Source organism: Neofelis nebulosa, chromosome 8 (genome assembly GCF_028018385.1).
Source record: "Neofelis nebulosa isolate mNeoNeb1 chromosome 8, mNeoNeb1.pri, whole genome shotgun sequence".
Classification (NCBI taxonomy): Eukaryota; Metazoa; Chordata; class Mammalia; order Carnivora; family Felidae; genus Neofelis; species Neofelis nebulosa.
Genome location: NC_080789.1, coordinates 650,586 through 676,261, shown reverse-complemented (window position 1 = coordinate 676,261; position 25,676 = coordinate 650,586). Strand labels below are relative to the sequence as shown.

Genomic DNA, 25,676 nt, shown 5'->3' with positions numbered 1-25,676 from the left:
AAGGAGCAACAGTGGTCTCACCACAAGCCTGGCCCGACTGCACCAGTTTCCTCTGCTCCGTGTCTGGGGGGCGGGGAGCGGCTCAAGGGGTCCCATCTGGCCCTTGCTATCCTGGCACAGGAGACCCCAACCTTCTCTGCTTCCTCCACCCTGCTCCCAGCACACCCGGCCCTCAGATGCCAGCCTCCAGGCCCCCAGTGCATAAACACCCATTTGGTCGTCCCAGAATACAAGCCTGACACATCCCTCTTTCTGTTCAAAAGAAGCCGGGGAAAACAGGAGCAGGGAACAGCTTTCTTTCATTATAAGTCTGTCGGTATCATCTGCTTTTTTTTTTTTTTTTTTTTTTTGCCTTTTTAAAACTAGGTACTTATATTACCTTGATTAAAATATAAATTACTTTCTGAAAAATGAGCATACCCACTTACTACGAATTAGTAGAATACAAATTCTACTTACTAGCTGTGTGACTTTGGTCAATTACTTCCCTTTGCCTCATTTCCTCACCTGTAAAATGGAGTCACAGTGAACTCCCCCGGGAGTTTGTAAGGGCCAAATGATTCATTCACGAAAACCCTGGGCAGACCAGTTACACTGTAGCACTCAGCAGTGCTACTGCCTCCTACCACCTTGGATAAATAGCCACGTGTGTCCACGGGGGAGACATGTTCAAGGATACTTCTCAGCATGGTTGATTACCAAGAAAATGTGGCAACCACCCAGCATCCAACCAGAGGACCCCCAAAAAACAACCATGCCGACGCACATGGGTGGTCCATGCTGAATCCCACGGAGCCCAGACAGGACAGTGATGGCTGTGGCACAGGATTCCAGGTGCCTTCATGGGTGTGTATACGGGTGTGGGTTTAACTGCTGAGTTCTAGAAGCCTTCGTTCAAACTGAAAATAAGGGCACCTGGGTGGCTCTGTCGGTCAGGCATCCAACTCTTGGTTTCAACTCAGATCATGATCTCCTGGTTCGTGGGACTGAGCCCCATATCAGGCTCCTCACTGACAGCACAGAGCCTGCTTGGGATTCTCTCCCTCTCTCTCTCAAAATAAATAAATAAACTCAAAAAAGAAACCTGAAAACAGTAGTAAGGCCTGGGGGCAGGAAGGAGGGAATTAGGATAGCAAAGTAACTTCTTTTGCCAATTTTTGAAAAATTTTTACAAGAATATATTTGCATATCGTCTAGATAAAAAGAGGTATGTACCTAATAATAATGGTTGCCGCCCCCCAGCTCACCCCCTGCAGCTCCACTCTACCTTAGGATATGGCTTTCTGGGTCAACCATCTCTCCTGGCCAATCCCCGCTGCGCCGCCCCCCCCCCCCCCCATCCAAGGTTCAGCCACTCCTGCTTGGCCCTTTGGCTCCCAAACTGGCTGCCCCACCCCCAGCACTGTGCCTTCAGCACCTGCTCCATAAGGACCAGCCCCATCCCCCCCCCATCCCCCCTGGTCACCATCTACCTGCATCCTGGAGGGCAAGACCCAGGGCGGGACCTATGGCAGGTCCAAGGGGAACTGGAAGGGGCAAGGAGGGCAAGGGCTGCAGGCGCTTGGGCACAGGGTCTCCCAGCCCCTGGCTGAGGGGCTCGGGGCTCTGGGCACAGGGATGAGGGATGTCCTTTTGCCACAGGCCCTAAAGGCAGCCTTTGTGTAAGGAGCAAAGACCACTCCACAGACCAATGTAGGGGCCAAACCACAGGGCGTCAGCACCATGCAGTCTCATGAGAAAGCTGGGGCGAGCCTGGACCGGAGGCCGTGGTCGGCACAGGTGCAAACCACACTGGGGCCCACAGCACACAGAGTGCAGTTCATGCCGACCTGCCACCTTGAAGGGACAGCATGCCAGCCTCCAGGTACCCCATGCCTGTTCCCTCCCCCAGCACGGCGTGCCCTGGAGTCCCCAGCCCCCAGGCAGGGTGTGTGTGCATGTGTGTGTGCGTGTGTGTGTGTGTGTGTGTCTGTCTGTGTGCTGCAGGCAAAGCCAAGGGAGGCTGGTCTCTTCCAAGGGACACCTTCTTCCTGGGCCCACACAGGCACACAACCCCCTCCAGAGACCTATCCCGAGTGACCCACTGATGATGCTGGGTCCTCCTCTCACACCGGCCCAGAGGCAACCCAGTGACTTCTCCCCCCAACATCCGGCTCCTCCAGCCAAAACTTCTCGCACAATGAAACCTGGACCCCTCCCCTTCCTCAGACACCGGGCCTGGGGCCCATCCTAACTCGAGGTCAGCTCTCTCGACTACCCAATCCTGCTCCAGTCTCCCTCTTGTCCATCCTTCCCCCAAAGCCTCCTGCTCTCAGGAGGGAGCACCCACGGGCCACTGAGGCTGTGGCCAGCCCTCCACCACAGTCACACACGCCAAACACTGCTGCACAGAGGGGCCTCAAGGGCAGAACTCTGGAGCCAGACTTTTGGGTTCAAACCCCAGCTCTGTCGATTTCCGCGCTTAGGTTGTGTGGGTTGTTCACAAAGCCACACGGTGCCTCAGTGTCCCCATGTGGAATGGGAGTAATAACAGCATTGATCTCCGTGAGCTGCCATGAAGTGTAACCATGTCCACGTGTGGAAATCCTCACGTGTGTGTGTACAGCGAAGGTGGTTGAGGCCACCCTGTCCCTGCTCTGCTGTCCCACACCCCACCCAGAAAACTCCTACCCCTCCCTCAGAGTCTTGAGACACCCACCCTGACCCTGCAGGTCACTCACTCATCCCTAAGGTCTATGGGTCTCCATTGATGGGCCTTCCCTGAGCAAATCTGAGCACAGGAGCTGGCCAGGTAGGCACCTGTGGGCCTGAGTCCAGGGAACTGGGCAGGCGGAGCCATCCCAGAGTGGGGGGCTGAAAACACAGATGCCCTGCAGGGGCAGGAGACAGGCGCTGCCCAGGGAGCCCCCACCTGTCCTCCACACCTCAGCCTGAGCAGGAAGCAGTGGTCCCCTCCCAGATGGGTCCCTGTACTGTCTGTCTTCAGGCTCCAGCTTCCTCTAACCCAGGGCCACCAGGCCCCCGGCAGGGACAGAAATGCACCCCCACCGAGGAAGGGCAGAGGCCTGGCTCCAGACTAGACCCGGGAGCTGGGGCCTCTCTGGCCCTTCCCCCCCCCCCCCCCCCACCGGAGGGAAGCCTCTGCCTGGGGTATGCGCCAGAGGTGGGGGTTCTTTCCAGGTCGCTATTCTCTAGTAAACACAGACTGAGTGATCTCTTAATGCTAAAATCAAACCAATAACAAGCATCCGGGCCGGTGAAGTGGGGTCCAGCTTGGGGGCTGTCTTCGGCCACGCCAGCCAGCCTGTAGTTCAGGAAGAGAACCCGGATGGGGCTGGGAAGGGATAAGGGGGCAGAAGAGGTGCCCAGGGACCAAGACAAGGACTAAGGTGCAGGCAGACACAGAAAAAGGGATGATTCGGGGGAAGGCGCAGGGCCAGGTGGGGACAGACGCAGCTCACCCCACCCCAGCGACCGTGAGCGGAGGCCCCTAGCAGCCCCCCCACCTTGGGCGGGGAGCCAGCCTCCAGGCGGCCAGGCGCCACGTGAGAAGCCAGGGAGTCGCCCCTCCCCCGCCGGGCAGCTGGCAGCTAGGGGACCGGGCCTCAACTCTCCCGACGAAAATGCAAATCTGCAATTAGCCGGGAGCGTTAAACAAATCAGAGGAAACAAAACAGGCCGAAACGCCGGCAAATCGCCGGCAAATCCGAGCCTCGGCTGTTTTCAAAACAAGCGCGAGGGAGGGGCGCGATTGGGGGGAGAGGGGGGCGCTCCTGCCCGGGAGGGGTCGGTTCCCCTCGGTCTCGCGCGCCCAGCCCCCCCCCCCTCCCCTTGGTGACCCGGGTCAGAGTTCCGCTGGGGGGTGGGGGCCGCCCCGGCCGCGTTCCCGCGGGACCCAGCCGGGTGCAGAGAGCGGAGGGCGCGGGGCGGGTACCCGGGGACGCGGCGGAGGACGAGCCGGGCCCCGGTGCCGGCCAGAGGCGACCTCGGCGCCGCCCCCCCCCGCCCCACGCGCCTCACCGGGGACCCCAGGGCGCGCCGGCGGGTCGGAGCCCGACCTCCAGTAACAATGACAGCGGCGGCGGTCACGTGGGCACAGGGAACCGTCGCCACCGAGCGCTCACCTGGCGCCAGGCTCGGCCCCGCTCTCGACTGCCCATTACCTGCCTTAGTCCTCCGGGCCCAGCGGGTCGGTCCCAGGGCTCGGCCACCCCCTTCGCTGCCGGCCGGCCACGCACCACCTGGGCCCCGGCGGCAGCTGGCATGACCCCGACCCCGCCGAAGGCTGAGCTCTCCCAACACAAGCACCTAGGGCAGGGGTGGGGCGGGGCGGGGCCCTAGGGACAGATTGACGTCGCAGCCTGAGACTTGCGTCAGCGCCACCAGAGCCTCCCACAGGACCCCTGCTCCCCCAGGTCCCTCCCACCTGCCTAGACTATGGGGCCAGGTTGCCCAAACCCGGCAACGGCCTCACTGGGGGGACTAGTTTGCATCCTGAAGTCTGGACTCTGGGTCCCAGCATGAAGTCAGCCCTGGCTGGTGGCAGTGAGCAGTCACAGGCCCCAAACTAAATCTAAGGAGAGTGTGCCCAGAGAAACCCCAGCCCCTTGTGACCCCACGGTGCTCCCCCCGCAAGCCTCCCACTCAAGCTTCTGATGCTGTGTCCGCCTGAGTGCACGCAAGTCTTCTCTCAGCAACCCCTCCTGAGACCTGAGGTCACTGTCACCAGGGTATCTGCATCTAGCCCTCACCCTCAGGTGCCTCATGAGCTGGCCCAACCAAGCCCGGGAGTGTGTGCTCCAGCCCCTCCCTGTCTGCCCCTTGTGGGTGCCCACGTACACCAGGGTCCACATGCTGCTGGCAATCAGGCCACTCTTCCGTCCCACTCACTGCCTAACCCTGGGGGGCGCCTGGGTGGCTCAGTCGGCTAAGCTGAGTTGGACTCTTGATTTCGGCTCCAGTCACGATCTCACAGTTCTGAGTTTGAGCCCCATATCGGGCTCTGTGCTGACAGCATGGAGCCTGCATGGGATTCTCTCTCTCTGCCTCTCAAAACAAAGAAAGAAAGAAAGAGAGAAAGAGAAAGAAAGAAAGAAAGAAAGAAAGAAAGAAAGAAAGAAAGAAAGAAAGAAAGAAAGAGAGAGAGAGAAAGAAACAGCTGAGAACACAGTAAAATAAATTATCCTGGAGGGACCCTGCCTGCAGGCAGTGGCCTCCTGGGACAGAGGTAGGATTTGTTAGGTTCTGATGCTGACCACCGGCCGCCCCCACCGCTGCTGTAAGACCTGTCCCTTCCACCCTAACCACCCCTCCTGGGTCCTAGCCACCACTGTGTCACACCAGGACGTGCTCGGGCCCCACACAGGTCTCCTCACTCTGGCCTCACCCCCAGGTTCCTCCTCTGCACAGCAGTTCTGCATCAGAACGCTCCACAGCTCAACACCCTCCACTCACATCCCTGTGCTCCTGGGAAACCCCAACCTGGACCCACTGGCCTGTCCCATCTGCTCAGCCCAAAGCCCCTGACAGCTTCCTGTGTGCCGGGGACCCAGGAACGAGTCGGCACAGTGGCCTCAGTCAATACTTAAATGGATGACAAGGATGGGCCTGGCCCTTAGGTCCTGAGATAACCTCCCCAGTGGGTAGCCTATGGTCTAATTGAGGGAGACGACGCGGGGGTGAGAGATGGGCAGGGGCCAGCTGAGGGTGCAGGGCCTCCAGCCACCACCCAGGGAAGAGCAGTTCAGACAGCTGCAGAAGGGGGCCCTGTAGCTGAGTCCCCGAGCCCCCACATCCAAGCTAGGAGAGGCTAAGGGCAGTCCTGTGGGCACTTGGGCCTCAGTGGCAGGCGGGAACCACCGGTTCTCATGTTTGGCCTCCCTGCACACCAGCACCTCCCTGCCTGCCTGCCTCACCATCTCCCCTCTGCAGGCTCACCTCACAGCTGACTGGATGCTGCAGGCCACGACAGCCTGAGGCTCACGGCAGCTGCACATGGCCCAAGACCAGCCCCCACCCAGAGCCCCCTTCCTGGGCCGCGTGCAGGAGGCGGGAGTGGGCGTGGGGGGCGGACGGGTGAGGGCCTGAGCAAGTGAGGAGCAAGCAAGGCCTATAATCTCCCCATCAGTCTGTCAGCGCCTCGGTGGTCACCCCAGCCCCGCCTCCCCTATCACTACAGAACCCCACAATTAGCCTGGGGCACTGTGCCAAGCCGGCAAACCAGCCACCGCTCACACACGTGACCACACATGTGCAGGCACACACGTCTGTGATGCCAGCAGGGGTCCTTCCCCAACACCCACACAGCATCCCCAGGACAAAGAGCCCGTGGGAAGTTCCCCAGACCTGGGCTCTTGGGCTGTGAGAGGCTGTGTGTGGGAAGGGTCTTGGGCAGGCCCAGCACTGGCTTAGTCCAGGATGCCCAGAGGGGCCAAGAGGGCTGGCAGAGCTAGGCAGGCCTAGAGCTGGCCTCCAGGGTGGGACCATGTGCAGGAAAGGTGGGGGCAGCCCCATACACAGAAAGGGCTAGAATCCACATGCGGCCCAGAGCCCCGACCTCTTACTGGCCTTCAAACCCACCGCTTTATAGCTGGGCCCCCATACCACCCAGGTCACCCCCATGCTGCCCAACTGCCCCCTCGCGGCCTCTGAACCACACAAGTGCCACAGGCTCCCTTGCACCAGACCTCTGCCCAGCATACTTCCTCCCAGCAGGGAGAACACCCTCTTCCCCTGTCACCCGTGCTGCCTTCTATGGCCTTTCAGGGCCCCGGACCTGCCTCAGCTTGGGGCTGGTATGCCGGGAGGGGAGCCAGTACACCCCCCGGTAAGGCCCAGAGTCTACATAGGTGGCATGCTGGCTCAGGGGACACAGGCCAGAGGAGAAGGCCAACACCCCTGCCCGGCTGCTCTGTTGACACAGGTGGCCTCCTGAAAGGCTGACATCAACCCTGATTCTCTTTCTTGCTTTTCCTGAGGAGGGGCCAGGGGTTTGGCCCCTGCCCCAGAAAGCGATGGGTCCAGGGCCACGCTGATGGCAGAGCTAAGGCCAGAACCCAGGCTGCACCCAAAAGGCTTCCCTCTCCTTCCCCGCAGCACTCGGGCCAGGACCCGCCTAGCACAAGGATGGGGAACTGGTGGGCATCATGCCATCTGAGGACAAGGATGTGGGCACTGAGCCAGGCCCTGCGCCCAGATGCCCCCGATCCCAGCCCAGGGCGAGACCCTCCTGCGCCCAGCACACCGACATACCAGGCACTCAGGTGGACTAGCCCCCAGCCACAGCGGGAGGGAGCAGTGAGTGGTCCAGTCTCTATGCCTGAAAGGTTGGGTGGGGAGACCACGGAGAGTAACAAAGTGGGAAAGAGAACCCCAGCTCCAGGTCCGGGCCCGCCCTGGGGGTGTCCCCACGAACGGCCCCCGTTGCCACCCATGGCTGCGTCAGGCTCCCTCCAGAGCCCAGGTCCAGTCACTGTCACAAGAGTGTGAATCAACCACAGAGCAGAAGAACGCAGACCCACTTGGGTGGGACCTGGAGGCAGGGCAGCAGAGGCCAGGCCCAGCCCTTCGAATGCTCTGGCCGAGATGAGGCAGGGTGAGCTGTGTGCTGGCCTGGTTCAGGGGCCGCCGGGGGAGGCCAGGACAGGGCAGCGTTCTTGCCTGGGTAGCTGAAGGGGCTGAGGTCCTCCTATCATCGGGCAGAGAGAAACAGAGCCTGTCAGATGTGAAACCATGGAGGGGAAGGGAGTGCAAGGACCACGGAGAGAAAAGGGAAGCACTGGTGCAGGGCCCCCCCACAAGTCCCCCCACCCACCAGTCAATTACAGGCCACTGATCCCGCCCTCTCAGCCTGTAATTTGAGTCCAAAGACAATTAGCTCCAGGCCGGCCCCACCCCACCCCACCCCACAGCCCCACCCCAAACACAAACTCCTACTAGGCTCCGGGGCAGGGACTCTGCCCAGCCCCCACCCTCAGCAAGGAACCTGCCCCCAGTGAACCTGCGACTACTTCAGAGGTTGGGGCTGGAGGGACACTGTGGCCCCCCCCAACCGGTCACACGTGGGCTTCGGTTCCCGGAGGTCTGATCCGCTCACCTCCTCCTCCACCCTCTGGTCCCCAGCCTTACCAGGACCAGACCCGAGTCCAAGGCAGGCTCTGGACACAGGAGCCTCCTCGGACAGGGGAGAAAAGCTTATGTCCCCACCCACGAGCACCTGTTGCTGCAGCAAGGACTGAGGCAAGTGACCAGGAGACAGCCCTCAGTGGCAGAGGGCATCACACCTCAGCGTGGCCCTGCTCATATCTGAGAAGGGGCGAAATGGGAGGGTGCTGGAACCCACAGCCTCTCCCCCGGTGCACCCACACCCACACCCAACGTCCCAGGGGGATCATTGGCTCTGGCCCCAGGATGTGCGGACAAGGCAGGGGACAGGATGCCATGTTCCCAGAGTGGTTTTGGTCTTGGGATGGCTCAAGTGCCTGCAACCGTGCCCTCTTGGGAAAGATAGGCATATGCCATATGGACCCCTCCCCAGGCTGCCAGCCCACCCCAGTGCTTTCCAACCCAATCTCTTCTGCCCCACTTGCCTGGGCTAGGGCCAGGACCCTGGGCTTCCTGCTCTGTGCCCAAGCTGCCAGCTCTGTGTCTCCAGTGGGGTCTCCACAGGGGCTGCTGAGCACAGGGCTTATGGGCACACTCAGGCACAGAGCCAGGGGGCCCACACAGCAGAGGCAGCGCCCCAGAGAGCTCCTCATTCATGAATGGCTCATATCTCTTCACCTGGGGAACCCCTCACCTGCAGGCTGGGCTGTCAGAAGGGCTTCGAGGGGGCTGTGCATCAGTCAGCGTCTGGTCAGTGGGTCTTGGGGGGCGGGGACAGGGAGGTGGCCTGAGGGCCAGCCGGAGAAGACCCCTGTGCAGCACCCTAAGCAGCCTAAGTCATGCCCCTACCTGCTCCTCGTCATCCCTGGGAAGCACCAGGTGTGAGTAACCCAAGGTGTGTCCCTGAACCCAGCTCTGGAGAGTGGCCTCAGAGGCCTTCAGGCCACGGTGCGAAGCCTTCTGGGGCTGAAGGGGGTCCCCCGGCTGGGCCCCTCCCCCAAGCCCTTGAGGACAGGATCTGGGGCTCCTCCAGCCCTGTGGCCTCCCTCGGAGGGGCCTGGGTCGGCTCCAGGCTGGCTAGGCAGGGCCTGCAATCTCCAACCCGAGGGTGACGCATCCCCTCCCACCCCGCCCCCGACCGGTCTGAGCAGCCTCAGGAGGCGGTGGAGCTGCCCAGACTAGCCCGTCCCTCCCTCCCAGGGCTCTCAACCCTCAGCCCCGGAAGTGGATCCCTCGGCAGGGCTGCGGCCTCCCCCCTTGGGTGGCTGGACACGGCTGGATAATCCAAAATAATTCCTTCTTGGCAGGCAGCCGGCGGGGGAGGGGGGACTCACATTCCAAACCCTTGTTTTTCTCGGTAACCTCCCTCCCCTCCTGGGGCAAGGAACCCCTGGCCAAACCTCAGGCCCTCCTTGAGGGGCCCACCCCTTAGACCAAGGTGGGCACCCACAGGGACACGGTGGGAAGAGGTTCACATCTGTGGAGACCACCTGTTTGTCCTTAATCTCCTCTGGGAATTCCTGAAAGCTGACATGCCACAAAAAATAGCCAGCAGGCCCAGCCAGGCCAATGCTTGACCTTCCCTCCTAGGGACCCTCTCCTCAGGGCAGAGGGATGGCCACTCCTGCGAGCTGTCCAACTTTCAGACTCTCAGACGGCCTCTCCCGGACACGTCAGGGTAACATCTGGGCATGGGCCGACCTGCACCGCTCCGCTCTCACAGGGCCCAGCCCTGGGTTTGGGGAGGGCACAGGGGCTTAAGTTGGACATGGAAGAGAGAGTTCTCCCACAGAAGGCATGCGCTAGAAAATCCTCCAAGGTCCAGGATATTCCTCTAGCTTTGGGGCCCTGCTTCACGCCCCCGCCCCCGTCCTGTCCACTGCCACAGGCAGAGGGGACAGATGGACCCCTTCCTTCCTTTTCCAAGTTGCTGGGAAGAGAAGCCTTCGTGACGTGGCAGGAAACTCCGGGGCCCTTGAGCTCAGGGACCCCAGAAATCTGCCAATCAGCCTGAGCACAGAGGGGTGGGGAGAAGCCCATCCAGGAGGGCTTCCCGCAGGAGGAAGCAGCAGAAATGTAGGGTCAGAGGGTGAAGGGAGGGCTCAGGGACTGGGTATGCTCCCCCCCCCCCCCACAGTCTGAGATTTTCTCAGTAATAAACACTATTCCAATCAAGCACACCAGGAGCGGCCTTAGCAGGCCCTGTGGAGACGCAAGCAGGCCCAGGGCCACCAGGACTCGTCAGGTACCCCGGGTCAGTGCTAAGCTGCCCTTAGTCCCAAGACAGAACGCTTGCTCCCAACCTTCTTGCCGGGGCCAAGCACAGACCAGGGGGCTCACAGGGTGGTCCCAGCCGAAGCCCTCCTCAAAAGCAGCCCCAGCGGGTGTGTGGGGAAAGGTTGGGGGGGAGGGGGGGAGCGGGTAGCCAAGCCCTGACTGCCGGTCACTCCCCTGGGGAAGCCTGAGCTGAGACACCCCGGAACTGCTGCCGGGGTGGGGGCAGGTGGCTGGGGGTCCCGAGCTCTTGCACAACAGGGACAACTGCAGCCCTGCCCACGGATCTCAGTGGCTGGAGAGGTGGGAGGCCTGGGCGGGGAGGGAGGGTCCGGAACCAGAAAGGGTCCGAGCGGTCCAGAGGGCGCGGCGCCCGGCTGGGGGCCCTCGGCCGGACCAAGCCCGCTCGCCCCCGGCGCCGCGGGCCTCCCCGGCCACCTGGAAGAGCCGAGGACACACGGACGGCGGCCGAGGCCCGATCGTCCTCCGCGGAGCCGCAGCTGCCCCGGGTCCCCGCGCCCAGGGCGCGCAGGCTGGGACAGGGCGGCGCTAACGGCGAAGCCCCCCGACCCGCGCGGGCGCACCGTGGGCCCTTACCCCCACCGCGATACCTGCACGTCCGCCGCCGAGGCTCGATGGCGCCCGGGCCGCGATCGGCGCTGCGCTCCGGCCCGCGCGGCTGCCATGGAGACGGGCCTTTGTGTGGCCGAGGAGGGGCCGGAGCGCGCGGGAGCAGCGGCCCCGCCCCCGACGGGGAGAGGGGGAGGGCGGGGAGAGCGGGGTGGAAGAGGGACAGGGAGGAGGCGGAGGAGGGGGAGGAGGGAGGGGCGGGGAGGAGGACGAGGGCAAGGGGAGGAGAGAGGGGCGGGAAGGGGGGGAAGGAGGAGGGAGGAGGAGGGAGGGCCCGGAGGGCCCCGCCCCCCGCCCCCAGCCCTCGCCGCGAGTACCCCGTACCCCGTACCCGTACCCGCAGCGAGTGCGCGGCAGCGCGGGGTAGGTTAGGCAGCGTTCGAGCCCCGGTTCACTGCAGGCAGAGTGCGCCCCCCACCCACCGCCTGGCACCACCCTGGGAGGGCCCGGGTTCACCCGGGAGCTCAGGCCTCAGCGCTAGGGGAGCGCTCCGAACCACCCGACACGTCTGAACCCCTCTCGGTTGACTCCGAAGCAGGTTCGGCACTAGTACCGTCACCTCAGATGGGGGTCGGGCCGGCCACACCCCTGCTCTCCCCGGGGGGCGGGGAGGCCTGCGCCTTGACCAGTTCCCTGGAGCCTCAGCCCCCCCAGTCTCTCAGGGGAAGAGCACGCCTGCTGGGAGCAGCCTCCCGACTCGGCATCAGCCCCCAGCGGCCCTTCTCCCTCCTCACCTACTTCCAGAGGGTCTTTGGGGACCTGTACCCAGGCCCAGCATCAGGACTTTCAGTGCCTGGACTTGAGATCACGTGCAGTCTCCCACCACTGGATGGCGTGTGCTGGGCAGCAGTTGGGGACCCAGGGAAGAGATGGGGACTTTTCCCAAACCCTAACCCACACTCCTACACCAGCATGCCCCCCCTCCCCGCCCCAGCTCCTCCTCGCACTGTTCACTTGCTCCTGTTCACTGCCTCCAGCACCTCCACACACCCTCAAGCATCTCCTCCCCTTCAGCTCCCCCCACTCCCAGACCTGCCCCCAGTGATCAAGAACTCCCCCAAGGAGATGAAGCCATGAAGAGCATTAGAAGAATGTCCTGTTCTTTCAGCATCTCAGCCGCCCTCCACCCCCAAGCAGCCAGGCCAAACCTTCTCTCCTTTAGCCCTGAACTGCATTCATACCCTGGCTTACCCAATCCCCACTGCAGAGGACCCTAAAATTACTAGGGTCTGACAAGGATGCCAACTTTTTATCAAAAAAGGAAGTTAAAAGACAAGCATGGTCACAGAAGAACATTTTAATACCAAAAATGTGGGAAGGCCACTATCCCAGACTAAAAGGGAATCTTTAAATAAAGCACAGGAAGCTGGGGGGTGATGACCGTCCTTCCTGTCCCTGGTGTGGCTGACTGGCGTCCCCACAGCCACTACACACAGCCTTCCAACCTCAAGAGCCCTCGCTGACCAACCAAAACACCCCAGAGACACCCCCCCCCAAGGCTGTACTGTGCCCAGAGGTCAGGGTACAAGGAAGAGGGACCCCCTTCGTGGCTCCAGGAGAGATGCGTCCTCACACCTCCACACTTCAGCCTTGGACTCTCCGCCCTGGGCTGCATCGCCCAGCCTTCCGGGAGTCCTTCCCCAGAGCTCCTGCCCACAGTGGTCCTTGGGATGAACTATGAGGGACAGCCACGGGGCCTCCACCACACGGGAGGACTCAGGGAATTGGAAGAACCTGGTTGGGCCATCCGGGAGGTCCCTGGGGGTTTTGAGAAGGCCCCTCCCAGCCCCTTCCCTGCAGCCTGTGCTTCCCCGGCCCACAGCATGGCAAGCAAAAGCTAGAGTGATGCTTGGAGCATACCCCTCACAGTTGGGGTCACAGCCAAGAGAGGGGCCCAGGTCAACTTCCCAAGCCACCCACACACCTTGAAGCCATGGCCCTCTGGGGGCCCAGGCCCAGGACTGGCCCTGTCCCTAGCTGGCACACTAGAGAGCCAGTCACAAAGAAGGTGTTGGTGTCTTTGCAGACCCCCTTGAACACCACATCCTGGATAAGGAGGCTTCCCCTCCAGGCTGACAGCCAGGGCAGGGAGGCCAGAGTGGCATTTGGGGCCAATGTAGGGCCTCTGACCCGCAGCTCCAGCCCAGTCCTGCAAAAGTGGATGTGCCTCCGCCCGGCTCTATTCCGTTCTGCTTAATTCACAGCCGTGTCCTTGGACCCTGCGCCAGACTGGGCTCAGCTGCCTGCAGAATGGCGGCAGTGACAGGCTGTCCTAGGCCAGTCAGGGCTGCACAAGTCGGCACCAACATTTCTGAGACCAGCGGCCACTGTCATCTGGTGACTCTGCCAAGCCCAGCACAGAAGGGGCGCAGTGGTCAGTGAGTACTCGATCTACAGGCACGTGGAAGGGGAACAGCTTGCCCAGCCCACGCCCACTCACCCTGTAGGGAGGTGGCCAAGGCCAGCCAGGCGCCCACACAGCCTCACCTCTTGGATGAAGTCGGGAGGTCGGGAGACTTACCTGCCGGCCCACGGCGCTCGGTCCACACCTCACGCCCACCCACCCGCTGGCCGACAGCGCCGTCACCTGCACTAAGCCAGGGCAGCGCCGGGACCGGCCAGCACCAGGCATTGAGGGGCCCGGCACTCTACCGTGTCACACCTCTGGGCCTTCTGTGCCTTGCCAAGCAGCCTGGTGCTCCGAGGCTGCGGCAGCAGGGCTCTGGCTGAGAGGACCCGGTGAGGCTTGAGGCCAGGACCCCTCATGCTGCACGTGGGGGTGGATGGACACAGGGGACATAGCTCGAGGGCCTGTCAGCCAGGAAGCAGCACTGGGCGGAGCAGAGAGGGTGCCCAGTCGGGTATGCCAAGAGTGATATCCAGGACGATGCCCCAGATCCTCCTGGCAGCCTCCCAGCAAACTACAGGGCAGAGCTCCACCCCTGCAAACAGGCCTTTGCCCATCCCAAGCCAGTGACCACAGCGAGGTATCCCCCTCCCCCACAGGATGGGTGGGTGGCTGCATGAGAAGAGGGGTCTGCCTAACAGCTGCCTCCTTCCGTCTCGGGCTGGGCAGCCTGGTGGGGCCGGAGGACAGGGCCTGCAGGGCTTGGGCAGGTGGGCACCACAGGGGGCGGGTAGCCATGTGCCCAGAGCAGTGAGGGCTCTCAGCCAGCTCCGCCTCCCAGCCCTCAGGCCCTGCAGAGGGCAGGTGGGACCCAGGGGGAGGTGAGGCTCTGGCCAGCATGTGATCCGCCAATAGTCAGGGGCCAGGCTGTGGTTCCAAATGCCACCTTTACTGCTGGAACAACAGTGGTGCTGACAGGAGGCCAAGGCTGGGGAGCAGCAGCAGGGAGCTCGTGCTTGGTTGGGACCACCTCTCACTGAGGATAAGGAAGCTGGGCCAGACCCAGATCCCTGCACCTTGCCCTTTGGCTCTGTCCTAGGGGGGGCACAGGACAGCCTGCAGGTCCTTGGGCAAAGAGCCGATGGCTGTCTCGATGTACAGCTGTGCCCGCTGAAGCGTCGCCTCCTTCACCGGGAGCTGGTGGCCTTGTGCCTGCACCTGCAGGGGCAGTGGTGGTCAGGGGCAGGTGACTCCACATCCGGCTGGCAGAGGCTGGACAGGGCCAGGAGGCATCTCACCAGCTTCTCCCGAAGCTTCAGGACTAGGTCCACGACCTCCACTTCAGACTTGTCCTTCATCCAGGTCTCAATGTTCTGCTGGGAATAAGACGGAGCCAGCCATCACCAGGGCCCGCCCCCTGCCCGGGGGCCTGCACACCCCCACTTCCTCCCCCAGCCCCAGCTCCCCCACTTACCGCCTCACAGATAGCTTCAAGGTGCAAGGCCTCCAGCTTATGGGCCATCTCTCTGTGCCGCTGCCGGTACCAGCCATCAAAGTGAGGGGACTTGAAAAACCGCCTGTGGGGGATGAGATACAGCAGCCGTAGGCTGACTCTGGGTGAGGGCAGGGTCTGCACCGACCACTGCAGGGGCCTTGGGCCACCTGCCATCCACCCACCTGTACAGGCCCAGCCAGTCGCCCTTGAGAATGCAGGTGAGCTGGGGCCCTGCGTGCTCCAGGCTGCGCAGGAAGTCATCCTGGCGGAAGGGGCGGATCTGGGGGGGAGTCTGAGACAGGGGCCTGGTGAGTGCGGGGAGGTGGGGGACACGGCCTCACAGGCCCCGCACCTCGGCTGGCCAGGACGCTTCGCTGCCATACTCCTCAGCCACGTGAGGACCCCCAGGCCCCACCCTTCCCAGGACAGATCCTAGGATGGCCCTTCTCAGAGAGGAGGGCCTTGAGCCCCTCCTGGGTGGGCCCCGTTCTTCTGTCCTCTGAGGGATGTCGGGCATGTGTGGGGATAGCCTGGAGCCCTGGGGGCTCCTGCATACCCATGACCTCCTCCCTTACCTTCCTCCCAGACCCTCCCCAGATGCCACCTGGACCCAAACCTTCCAAGGTGTGATGCTCTTCTTCAGGGGCATGAGGCTGGCCATGTAGTGCTCCTGGCAGGGAAGGGGAGGGGAGTGAACCAGGGCTGTGGCCCTCCGCTTCCCTCCCCCTCCTGCCCTGGGCCTCACCAGGGGGATGATGAAGCTGTGGGTGAGCTCCAGGAGGTGCCGCCTCAGCGATGCCGTCTGTGTGTCCCACGGCCTCTTCTTCTGCAGGCCCTAAGGGAGCGGGGGAGGCGTGGGCTCGAATCCAAGGCAGCGCTTCACACTTCCCCACCCCTGAGCCCCCCCCCCCCCCCCAGCCTGTACCTTGAGCAGCCGCTTCAGCAGCGCCTTGTCTCGGTGGAGGTGGGCGGAGTAAGCCGTGTAGAGGCCTGGCAGGAGGGCAGAGCTGGCCCCATCCCCACTGCCCCCACCCCCTCCCAAGGGGGGGGGCACCCCCCCACAGCCCCACCTCCTAGGGAGGGCAGAGCCGGGCCTCCCCCCACAGCCCCAACCCTTCAGGAGGGCAGAAGTGGCCCCCAGCCGAAGGGCCCCCTCCCACCCCCCACAGCCCTACCCCCTCTGGATGCACCTGCACATCTATCCCCCTCTCCAGCCCTGTGAAGCAGAGAAGGCTCCCCGAGAACTCAGAGCCTACTGCCTGGGTTCTGGAGGAGAGGAGGGCTCCCGCCAAGGGCACACACCTGGCTTGGTGTCCAGGGTCTTCAGCCTAGAGGGCTTTTTCAGCTTCACCTGCTTAGGAAGATCCCCTACGAAACACGGTGGTGGCTGGGCCTCAGTGCCGCAGCTCTGCCACTCACAGGCTCAGGGCCCTTGAGGCCCCTCTCTGGGTGGGCCTCTGAGCCCCTCACCCCACCTCCCCAGGTCCCCTGGGCAGAGGACAGGCCAGCTTCACCTGACATCTTGGGCTCCCCAACACGGAGGATGTGGGGCCAGTGCTGGAGTGTTTTGATAAAGAAAGGGTTTGTGACTCCCAGGACCACGTTTGGTCTAGAGAGAGGAGAGAAGAGAGAGAGAGAAGAGGCAGAGGCAGGCCCAGGGAGGTGGAACACGGCAGGCTGGGGACAGGGCACAGACGGGGGACTCACGGGGCCTGCGTGCGTGTGGTGAACTCCTTGAACTCGCTGTCATGGATGGTGAAATAGGGGCGGTAGTCACAGCAGAACTTGAGGGGCTGCAGGCAGCTGTGGGGCGGCGGGGGGGGGGGGGGGGGAGCGTGACAGGGCCAGTAAACACGGCAGGGGCCGGTCCAGTGCCCCGGCCAGCCCCGCCCTGTGCCGCCCGGCATACCTGATCAGAGCCAGCACCAGGTCGGAGGCCATGGCGGGTGAGGGCGCCAGGACCAGCAGGGGCTCCCCCAGGAGCATGAGCTCCCACAGAGTCTGCACGTGGGTCAGCACTGGCTGGAAACACCTGTGCGGGGCGGGGGCGGTCAGGGAAGCCCAGCGGGGGCAGAGCCTGCCAGCCCTGACCCGCCCACACCTGGCACTGCCCCGGAGGGAAGGCAGTGAGGACATGAGGCCATGCCGAGGGGTGTCTAGGGTCTCCCCCCACTCCGCCGGCGTGCCTGCCTGGCCCTGTACTGCCTCTTGGGCAGGGCGGCTCAGTCTCCAAACCTGGCTCCCTCATAGACCTGCCTGGAGAGGAGTAGCCTCAGGCAGCGAGTATCTCCCAATGCAGCTGCTCCCTCCCTGCACCTGACCTCTGGAACCTTCCTGCCCACCGTGCCCACCTCCTCTAGGTAGAGGCACCGGGACCCTGGGCTCTTCTTCTGTATCACTGTCCCTCATGGAACCGGCCAAGGGTTCCTTTCTGATAGGCGGCCCCCGCCCTGCACAGGCTCTACCTTGGGGGACCCCTCCCCATGTATTCAGGTAGCAGGCGGCAGCCTGCCGGGCTCACCTGAACAGGTCCAGTTCGTGGACACTGGCAAGGACCACTGGGGTGGGCAGCAGACTCTGAGATGAGGGGCGGGCAGGGTGAGGCCGAGGGCAAGGCTGGCATCCCCAAAGCCGCAAGCAGCACCCCTCACCTCAGGAGAACACTGGGGGCAGGGGCCCCTGCCCTGCACCCCACCCCCACCCCCACAGGGCCCCTAACAAGTGGGGCGGGGAGGCCTGAGGAGGTGGGAGGTTTGAGGCAGGTGTGAGGCCCCGGGCCCAGGAGCGGCACCCCTACCTCATGGCTGCACTGCTTCGGAGGACTGTATTCTGGCTTGTCCACCCTGGACGGGATGCGAACCTGGGGGAACAAAAGGAACAGACGCCAGCTGGGAGTGGGTGTCCCCATGAACCTGCGGCCTTCCCAGCCCAGCCAGCCAGCTCTCACCTGGAGGACTACTCCCATGACAGGCAGCTTCAGGGTCTGCCCAGGCGTGGGGGCGGGCCACTGGTCAATCTCACTGCACACTGTGGACACAGGTGGCCAGCGTCAGGAGCCTGCCCCAAGCAGCAGGTGCCTGTTGAAGCCACTGGGGGCTACGGCCGGGATGATGAAACCACTCTGGCAGGACCTGACAGCCACTCACCCGCTTCCAGGCACGGTGCCAGCCTGTCGAAGTACTCAGGGGCAATGAGGCCCAGCAGCGCCTGGAACAGCCGGACGAAGGGCAGGCGGGATACCAGCACCAGAGACTGCAGGGCGCGCCGGGCCGGTGAGATGGAATCCCAGCCACTCAGGAGTCTGCAGGGACCCCTGAAGCCTGGCTCAGCCAGAGTCTGCCCGGGGCAGTACATCCCACAAACCCCACAAGACACCTGTCCCCAGAAATGGCCCAACTTGGACCCCAGGCTTATTAGGAGAAAACCCAAAGCCTGCCTCTGACGAGACAGGGAAACCTCAGGCGACAGCAGAGTGGGGCTGGACCCTGGGCCTTCTCAGGAAAATGTACGTGGCCAAGATTTCTGGGGTGATCTTCCCAGGAGGCAAGCAGCTTTTGCTTATGGTGTCTGAGTTCAAGGTGGAAGTTGTCCTAATCTTGAAAGCGTGACGAGGGCCCCTCCCCAGTCAGCAGCAAGGAGCAAGCAGCAGAGCCCATGCCCCAAAAGGCCAGCAGGAGAGCTGGGTCCAGTGGCACCCATCCCCCACCCCTTGCCCCCAGGTGGGGCGGCCTATGTGGCCCAGGGCAGTGAGCTCTGCCCAGTGCCAAGTGGCTGGGGGCTGCAGGAGGAGTGGGCACTACCGGAAGGTCAGGACCCCCAGCCTGTTGGTCCATCTGTCCTGATAGCCACCAGCCCTGCCTTACAGCAGCACCACCCCCGAGCAGCCAGGTGGCTCACCTTCTGGAAGTAGCCCCTCTTCACGGAGCTGTCCTTCACCTGCCTGAAGTACACGTAACCAAAGTAGTGTGCCGGCTCCCTCTGGAAGGGGAGCAGTGTCAGCCAGGCTGAGCCCCCTGCCCACCCTCCGTCCCGCCCACCCAACTCCCTGCCAAGGCTGCTACAGCTCTCCCCAGCCAGGAGAGTCCTGGGCTCAGAAGGTGGGCGACACCTCTGCAGAGAAGGTCCCTGCAAACACGGCGGTCCCCGCAGCTCCGGGGCCTGGGTGCACCAGAGGCTTACGCTGGCCTCCACACACTGGGCCACGCCCTGCCGCACACACAATGCACCGAAAAGCTCCAGGGACCCAGGAGAGTCCCCGGAAGAGCGAGCCCAACCCCAGCAGAGGCCAGGATGATGAAACAACTCTGCCAACTCTGGCAGGACTTGACAGCCAGAGGAGGTGGGGGCGCCTGTGCTGCAGGCGCAGAGGGGCTGGTGTCGCTTGGAAAGCCTACTGGCTGGGCCTGGCCAGTGCCTGTCCTCCCACACAGAGCCCAGGTGCCCTAAAGGGGCTGCTCACACCAGCCCCACCCTGGCCTGTGGGGAGAGGCAGCCACACTCACTTGCAAGGACACGGGAGCCCCACTGTTGTAGTGTCTGTCTTCCGCATGCCAGGGGCTCCTCTGCCCACCACACTGCCGGATGCGGAAGCTGAACTGAGTGTCTCCGAGGCAGCCTGGGAAGGGAGGCAGCCCCCACCAGACTGTGTCAGGGTGGAACCAGAGACGAAAGCCCAGCTTGCCAGGAAGGCCGTGTCCTAATTCATGCCCCTGAGAGTTTCACAATAAACACAGCACACAGAAGCACCAGGGACAGCCCCAAAGCATCCGTGCTGTCAACGAGCACAGGTGGGATACTGGGACACCCTGGTGTGGGGCCCAGTCAGCTTGCCTGGGACAGAAAAACAGGCCTGCCTGGACAAGAGCAAAGGCCAGGTCCCAGGTCCTGGTGGCCACTGTGGTGAAGTAAAGGGCACCAGACCCCGCCGATCCCTCTGCCCAGAGACCCTTCTTTCAACGTTTTTTATTTTTATTTTTGGGACAGAGAGAGACAGAGCATGAACGGGGGAGGGGCAGAGGGAGAGGGAGACACAGAATCGGAAACAGGCTCCAGGCTCCGAGCCATCGGCCCAGAGCCTGACGCGGGGCTCGAACTCACGGACCGCGAGATCGTGACCTGGCTGAAGTCGGACGCCTAACCGACTGCGCCACCCAGGCGCCCCCAGAGACCCTTCTTTCCATGAGAATCCGGGAACGTGACCACCACTGAGGCAGTGTGGAGAGGGGAGTGGGGCTGGTGGGGCTCTGGGACAGCCTCGCCTCCCACCTCCTTCCTATTTCCCGCCAGCCCCAGAGCTGACATCCCAGCTGGGGCTGCCTACCTGAGTGGGAGTCGGGAAAAGACAGGTAGCAGATGCTGCTTTTCTGAAACACAGGAAACCCGGTGAGGCCTGGCTCAGTGCAGGGCCACATCCGTTCCCAACAGGCCAGGACCCACCTCCTTGTCCGTGAGCCGGAAGTCACTGGGGTACACCAGCTGCAGGGACACAAGCACCGGGTAACATCGGCTGGGCAGGCAGTGCCACGCTGGTCGGCAGGAGTGTGTCCCTTGCCCCCTCCTCCTCTTCCCTGGGCTCCCTCCGGGCCCTTCTCAGCACAAGACCACACTATCCTTCCCCTGCCTTGGCCGCCACACCTGGGCAAGCTCCCCAACTCCCTCCTCAGACCCCTCATGCAGACTGTGGCCCCCCTGCCTCCACCATCTCCAAGATCTGCCCCCACAGCTTCAGAAGGTGGTTTTCAGAGCCCCCCGTGGCCTCCTCTTTCTTCTGGAGTGTGATTACATGGCCCTGCTTGCTGGCCCCTGCCCCTCCTGCTCTCCACCTCCTGAACCCCTCTACTCAGCCAGAGTCTTGGGCTGTACCGTCCCCAGACTTGCTCCCCTAGACGGGACTTGTCAACCTCATCTCCTGGTTTTGATTCAGGTGTCCTCCGAGACAGCGGCACCCTGCCTGTCAACAGCACCTTGAGTGCTTTCAACCCAACCTCTGCCGTTCTGGGATCCACGAGCTTCTGGCTTGTGCCCCACCTGGAGCGAGAGCCCCAGGAGAACACCGTGGGCCCCAGCCATGTCAGAAGCAGGCCCCTAGTGATCTAGGAGGCAGGCCACGCCCCAGAGGGGCAGGGGGCTGAGGCTTGGCTCTCAGGCTCAGCAACTCCATGCACAGGCCCGTGGCCAGAATGGGTTTCGTTGTCGGGGACCAAATTGGCAGGGAGCCCCACAGCCCTCACCCTCAGTGGGCCTCAAGGGGATTTCTGGGGAGCTGGCGTACCGTGGGCCTTGCTGCTGCCCTGGCTTGTGCTGTCAGGAAGAGGCGGTGCTGGGAGTCTACAATGGGCCAGGAGCCAAGGGCCTGTGTGCATGGGCCCCTTGCTCTGTCCCCCAAACTCTAACACTGAGGAGGAGTTGGGTTTAAGCTGAGACTCCTCCTGGGGTGTTCCCGGAGCCCCCAGAGCAAAGCGCCAGGTTCTGGGGTTTGCACTGTCGGAATGACGTAGCTTCTTGTGCTTTTATGCTCGGGCTTGCTGCTGTGCTCCCATTTTGTCTCCTCTGCTGCACACCAAGTGTCCTGAGGACAGGGACCATGTCCCAGATACTTTGGCCTCCTGGCCCCGGCAGGGACTATACCCTCACCAGATACAGTATTTACGACGTGTGTGAAAACGTCATATGTTTTCGTATGTCAGTATGTTTGAGGGATAACAGAACAGGCAGGTCGTGTGGCAACTTCAAGGACATGTCAGCTAAGGAGGCAATAAGATTGAAGGGCATTTTGTCTATGGGACTGGACCCACAGAGGAACCTTGGGAGGGCTCGGAGGGGCAGGGCCACAGGACCACTCAGGCCAAGCCCTCATGTGTGTCAAGGCCAAGGAAAGGCAGGTGCCTGGCAGCTGGGGCAATGGACCCTCTGCACTGAGACCAGGGGTCTGAATCAGGAGTCTTGCAGCATCTAAGCAGGCCACCTTGGCCTCTGCATCTGTGTCCACGGACCCCACTGGAAAAATTGGTGAGAGCACACGTTTATGGCCTGGTGCAGTCTCTCCTGAGAATGGAGACCAGAGGGAAGGCCAAACTGAGCCATGCCTCGATGGGGGGAGAAGTGGAGTAGACCCTCAGAGAAAGGCAGGAAGCAAGGAGTCGTGCTGCCTGAGGACCCCATCCCCGTAGGCCCACGAGGGCCTTGTCCTCTCTGCCCGAGACAGCACAGCCGCTGCTCCTGGGATGCAGTCTTCCCCGAGGAAGACAGATGTGGTGAAGTGTCCCTTGAGAATGCCCAGGTGCCTCAGGACTCTGAGGCCCAAGCTGTACCCTCGCACATGCACTGATGCTTCCAGAGGTTGTAACGCACACTGTCACGGCACGCACAGCAGAACCCACGCGGGAAGCCGGCTGCCTTCTCTCTGGCCAGGTATTAAAAAGGTTTGTAGAGGAGCGCCTGGGTGGCTCAGTCGGTTAAGAGGCCGACTTTGGCTCAGGTCATGATCTTGCGGTCCATGAGTTTGAGCCCCGCGTCGGGCTCTGTGCTGACAGCTCAGAGCCTGGAGCCTGTTTCAGATTGTGTCTCCCTCTCTCTGACCCTTCCCCGTTCATGCTCTGTCTTTCTTTGTCTCAAAAATAAATAAACGTTAAAAAAAAAAATTAAAAATAAAAAGGTTTGTAGAAGTGTCAATGATGCCACTCCTTTCACTAAATTTTGTTTTGCAAAATATGGCTGTTTTCATGAAAATATTTATTTTTTTTTTTTAAATTTTTTTTTTTCAATGTTTTTTATTTATTTTTGGGACAGAGAGACACAGAGCATGAACGGGGGAGGGGCAGAGAGAGAGGGAGACACAGAATTGGAAACAGGCTCCAGGCTCTGAGCTGTCAGCACAGAGCCCGACGCGGGGCTCGAACTCACAGACGCGAGATCGTGACCTGGCTGAAGTCGGCCGCCCAACCGACTGCGCCACCCAGGCGCCCCGAAAATATTTATATTAACACATACAGTATTTGTTTTTCATTTGGTTTTGTTTTTTACAATAGCTTAGTAAGTATTTTAAAATTTTCTCAGTTTTAACTTCTGGTAAACGCTGATAGGTGTCGTCAATACAAAAAGCTTTTTGGGATCCTCGATGACTTTTTTACTAGAAAAGGTCCTGAGACTGTGCAGGAGCTCTGTCCGGGAAGGACGTGAACACCACAGCGGAGAGGGGCTCTCTGGGCCTCCAGCCGAAGTTGGGCATCCAGGGCAGAGCCAGGCCCTCTCCTTGGCTGATCCGCATGTTCTCATCCCCCCCAACAAGGCCCTGCCTGCCTTCCTCTCAAGTGGGACTCCTGCCTCACCCACAGGCTTCAGTGCACCCATCTGCTTGGAACCCCCTCCCCATATTGTGTGTCTGCGGGTGTCCTGTCCACTTACTGTCTGTGTCTCTAGCACAGAACGTGAACTCCGGGGGGCAGGGCCTTGTCTTCTCACTTAAGTCAGTGTTCCCCGTGTCCAGCCCCGGTGCTGCAGGGCCTGGCTGGCGGCAGCCACTTAGTACTTGGGTTTATCGGATGAGTGAGTGGACAACTCCTCGCCTTTGTCCTTGCTGGTTTTTTGAGGGAGGGGTTACCTGAAACAGCCCCTTCTCTCCTGCCTGGCTGCCTCCTTCTCACCCTCCAAGCTTTGGCCAAGCCCTATGCCTTCCTCTGAGCTGCACTTGTCCATGGGGCTTCTGTGGGCCAGGAGCTCCTGGAAGGCAGCCTCTGGCTGTTCTGTCCACATCCCAGCGCCAAGCACAGAGCCGGGCTGTTTCCGGTGCTCAGGCAGTCCAAGACATCCTCAAAAGCCGGAAGATTCAGCTGAAATGACCCCTGATCAAGAGGCAGACCTGATAAAGACTGTGGCTGCACTGATAAGAGCGACAGCCCGATTGCTGCAGAGACTTGATGATTTCGAGGGGCTCTGGGTCCCCAACATCCCCTCCCAGAGCTGTGTAGCCTCACCAAAGGCTCAGAAGCCCAGGCACACAGAGCCTTTAATGGTACTTGCTTCGAATTAGCTTTCTAAACGGTTAAGTTCTAGAAAAACTTACGGAAGAACGCCTTTTCTTGTGATTTTATGGGGAACAATTTGGGCAACAGCATGAGTGTGGGCTCTGTAACACTGGGCAGATCACCTCACCTCACCTCTCTGTGCTCAGGTCCCTCGGTCAAATGGGGCTATCAGAGTAATAATGCCTGCCTGGTGGGGGTGGGATCTTCACAGATACCTGGGCACTGCACTGGGATCCAAAAAGGTCTCAGGAAGGGCAGATCCTTTGTGTTTAGAAGACTCGGGTTCCCCCCAGGCTCTCGGAATTCAGCAAAGGCTGAGAAAACATGCCTTCACTGGCTTCCCCAAGGATGGCTGCTGAGCCTCATCTTGGCAACTACCTGTCAGGCTCCCTGACAACCTGGCGACGCCCCTGCACTGCTCAGCTCCCTGGTGTGGGTCACCGCTTTCAGAGCAGAGAAATGACCATTGTGACAGGCCTGCGGAAGGCCTCCCCTCCCCGAGGAGACCACATTTTCATCTATAGGTGGAGGAAGAGAAGCTGTTTGAGGTGGGGGGAGGGGGGTGCACACGGCAGTGGGGACGCCCAGGCCCGGTGAGGTGGGTGCCGCTGGCGAACAGAAAGATGACTAGTGTGGTTGCAACGAGACTCCAAGGGGTCCGGGTCTGTCTGTAAGCGAACAAGGAGGTGTGGACGGATTTCAAGCAGGAGAAGCCACAAAGGTTGGACTTTGAAGGACAATTAGAAGGGGGTGACGGCAACAGAGGCAACGCACTTCAAATCCTTGTTGGCCCCTGGGATTCTGGCTGGAACAAATGGGGAGGGAAGGTATCAGAGCTAGTGGTGGAAAGGGGAAAGACGGGACAGATTTTTATGGGAAAGATCCTTGGTTTCCCCAAGTGCGGGGCTCCTCTCTCCTGCACCGCAATGGGAAGTCTTGGCAATTTGCCTTTTTTTTTTTTTTTTTTCTGCTTTTGCCGGGGGCGGGGTTGGGGCACCTTCAGGAGGTGACAGGTGCGGGGCTTCAGAAGAGGAAGAGGCCACCTGGGGGGTGGGCCCGACAGTACCTCTAGCGCGGGCAGCGCTCAGGCCGCCTGGGGGCGATGGCCGGGCCCTAGTCGGCCGGCGGCGACAGAGGAAGGCCCGCCCCGCCGCCCGGCCCCCCGCCCCGCTCACCTCCAGCGCCTGGCCTAGCTCCAGGTCGAAGGTGACCACGCACACGCACTCCAGCCAGGCCGAGAAGCGCGCCCAGGGCGCCGCCGCAGCCCGCGCTCCAGGGGACGCCTCGCCCAAGCGGCCGCGAGCCCGGCGAGGCCCAGCGCCCGACAGCGAGTCCATGGCGGCCGGGACTGCGACCGCCGAGCGTTGCCGGGGGAACGGCTCGGAGACGTTGCCGGGGGAACTGCTCGAAGGCGGCGGCCTGGGCGCAGGAAGGGACAGCGCCGCAGAGCAGTCGAGCGGCCGCCGCGGGCTAGAGGGGCCCTGCCGCGGCCTCGGCACCCCCGGCGGCCGGAGGAGCGTCGTGTGGCGGAGCGACGCCGAGTCCACCAGAGAGAAGGGCCCGTGTGGGCCAGAGCGGCCCTAGCCAGGAGGAGGAACTTCCGGGGAGGGCTGTAGAGCCGGGAGAGACTCGGGGAAGACTGCCCAGGCTGGGGTCGGGGCTTCCGGGGGCGCCGCGGTTTCCGGGGGCGCTGCAAGGGCGCTGCGGGAGCTGGAGGGGGGTGTGGGGCGGGGGCCTACGCGGCCGGCGTTCACGTCCAAGTTGCGTAGTTGCTGACTTCCTACCACCCGTCGGACACGAATTC

At 62.1% G+C, this 25,676-nt stretch overlaps 2 protein-coding genes across 9 annotated transcripts in view; both read right to left on the bottom strand.

Annotated features, from left to right (window-relative positions):
• The window catches only part of PLXNB2 (plexin B2), a 29,475-nt gene extending 18,363 nt beyond the window's left edge, over positions 1-11,112 (bottom strand). Inside the window, exon 1 of one of the 3 annotated variants that reach the window (XM_058740907.1) lies at positions 10,989-11,112. The gene's annotated coding sequence lies outside the window, so the exon portion shown is untranslated. Of the gene's footprint in view, positions 1-4,163; positions 4,292-10,988 lie in introns of those variants that run through there. The other 2 variants (XM_058740909.1, XM_058740908.1) reach the window with 2 other exon arrangements.
• Positions 11,113-12,289: 1,177 nt separating this feature from the next.
• On the bottom strand, positions 12,290-25,376 carry DENND6B (DENN domain containing 6B). 6 transcript variants are annotated; one of them, XM_058740900.1, is made up of 20 exons: positions 25,048-25,372; positions 20,286-20,324; positions 20,170-20,212; positions 19,352-19,464; positions 18,747-18,827; positions 17,996-18,101; positions 17,797-17,876; positions 17,647-17,709; positions 17,371-17,426; positions 16,759-16,881; positions 16,557-16,652; positions 16,364-16,458; positions 16,152-16,217; positions 15,775-15,839; positions 15,595-15,684; positions 15,466-15,519; positions 15,032-15,141; positions 14,829-14,931; positions 14,653-14,730; positions 12,290-14,572 (listed from the first exon to the last, which is right to left on the bottom strand). In XM_058740900.1, exons 1-20 carry the CDS (start codon positions 25,207-25,209, stop codon positions 14,450-14,452), a joined length of 1,746 nt encoding a protein of 581 aa, XP_058596883.1. In that variant the 5' UTR covers positions 25,210-25,372; the 3' UTR covers positions 12,290-14,449. The 6 variants fall into 6 exon arrangements, with proteins under 6 accessions (XP_058596883.1, XP_058596884.1, XP_058596886.1 ...); XM_058740901.1 differs by having other exon boundaries at positions 14,653-14,727; positions 25,048-25,368; XM_058740903.1 differs by lacking the exon at positions 20,170-20,212 and having other exon boundaries at positions 18,747-18,789; positions 25,048-25,376.
• Between the last annotated feature and the right edge of the window lie 300 nt (positions 25,377-25,676).

Excerpts from the sequence above, each read along its gene's own strand:
- DENND6B (XM_058740900.1), bottom strand. The coding sequence starts at position 25,209 with ATGGACTCGCTGTCGGGCGCTGGGCCTCGCCGGGCTCGCGGCCGCTTG. Across the intron at positions 20,213-20,285 it reads TCCGGCTCACGGACAAGGAG|AAAAGCAGCATCTGCTACCT; the intron begins GTGGGTCCTGGC and ends CCTGTGTTTCAG. Across the intron at positions 14,573-14,652 it reads TGAAGCTTCGGGAGAAGCTG|GTGCAGGCACAAGGCCACCA; the intron begins GTGAGATGCCTC and ends CTGCCCCTGCAG.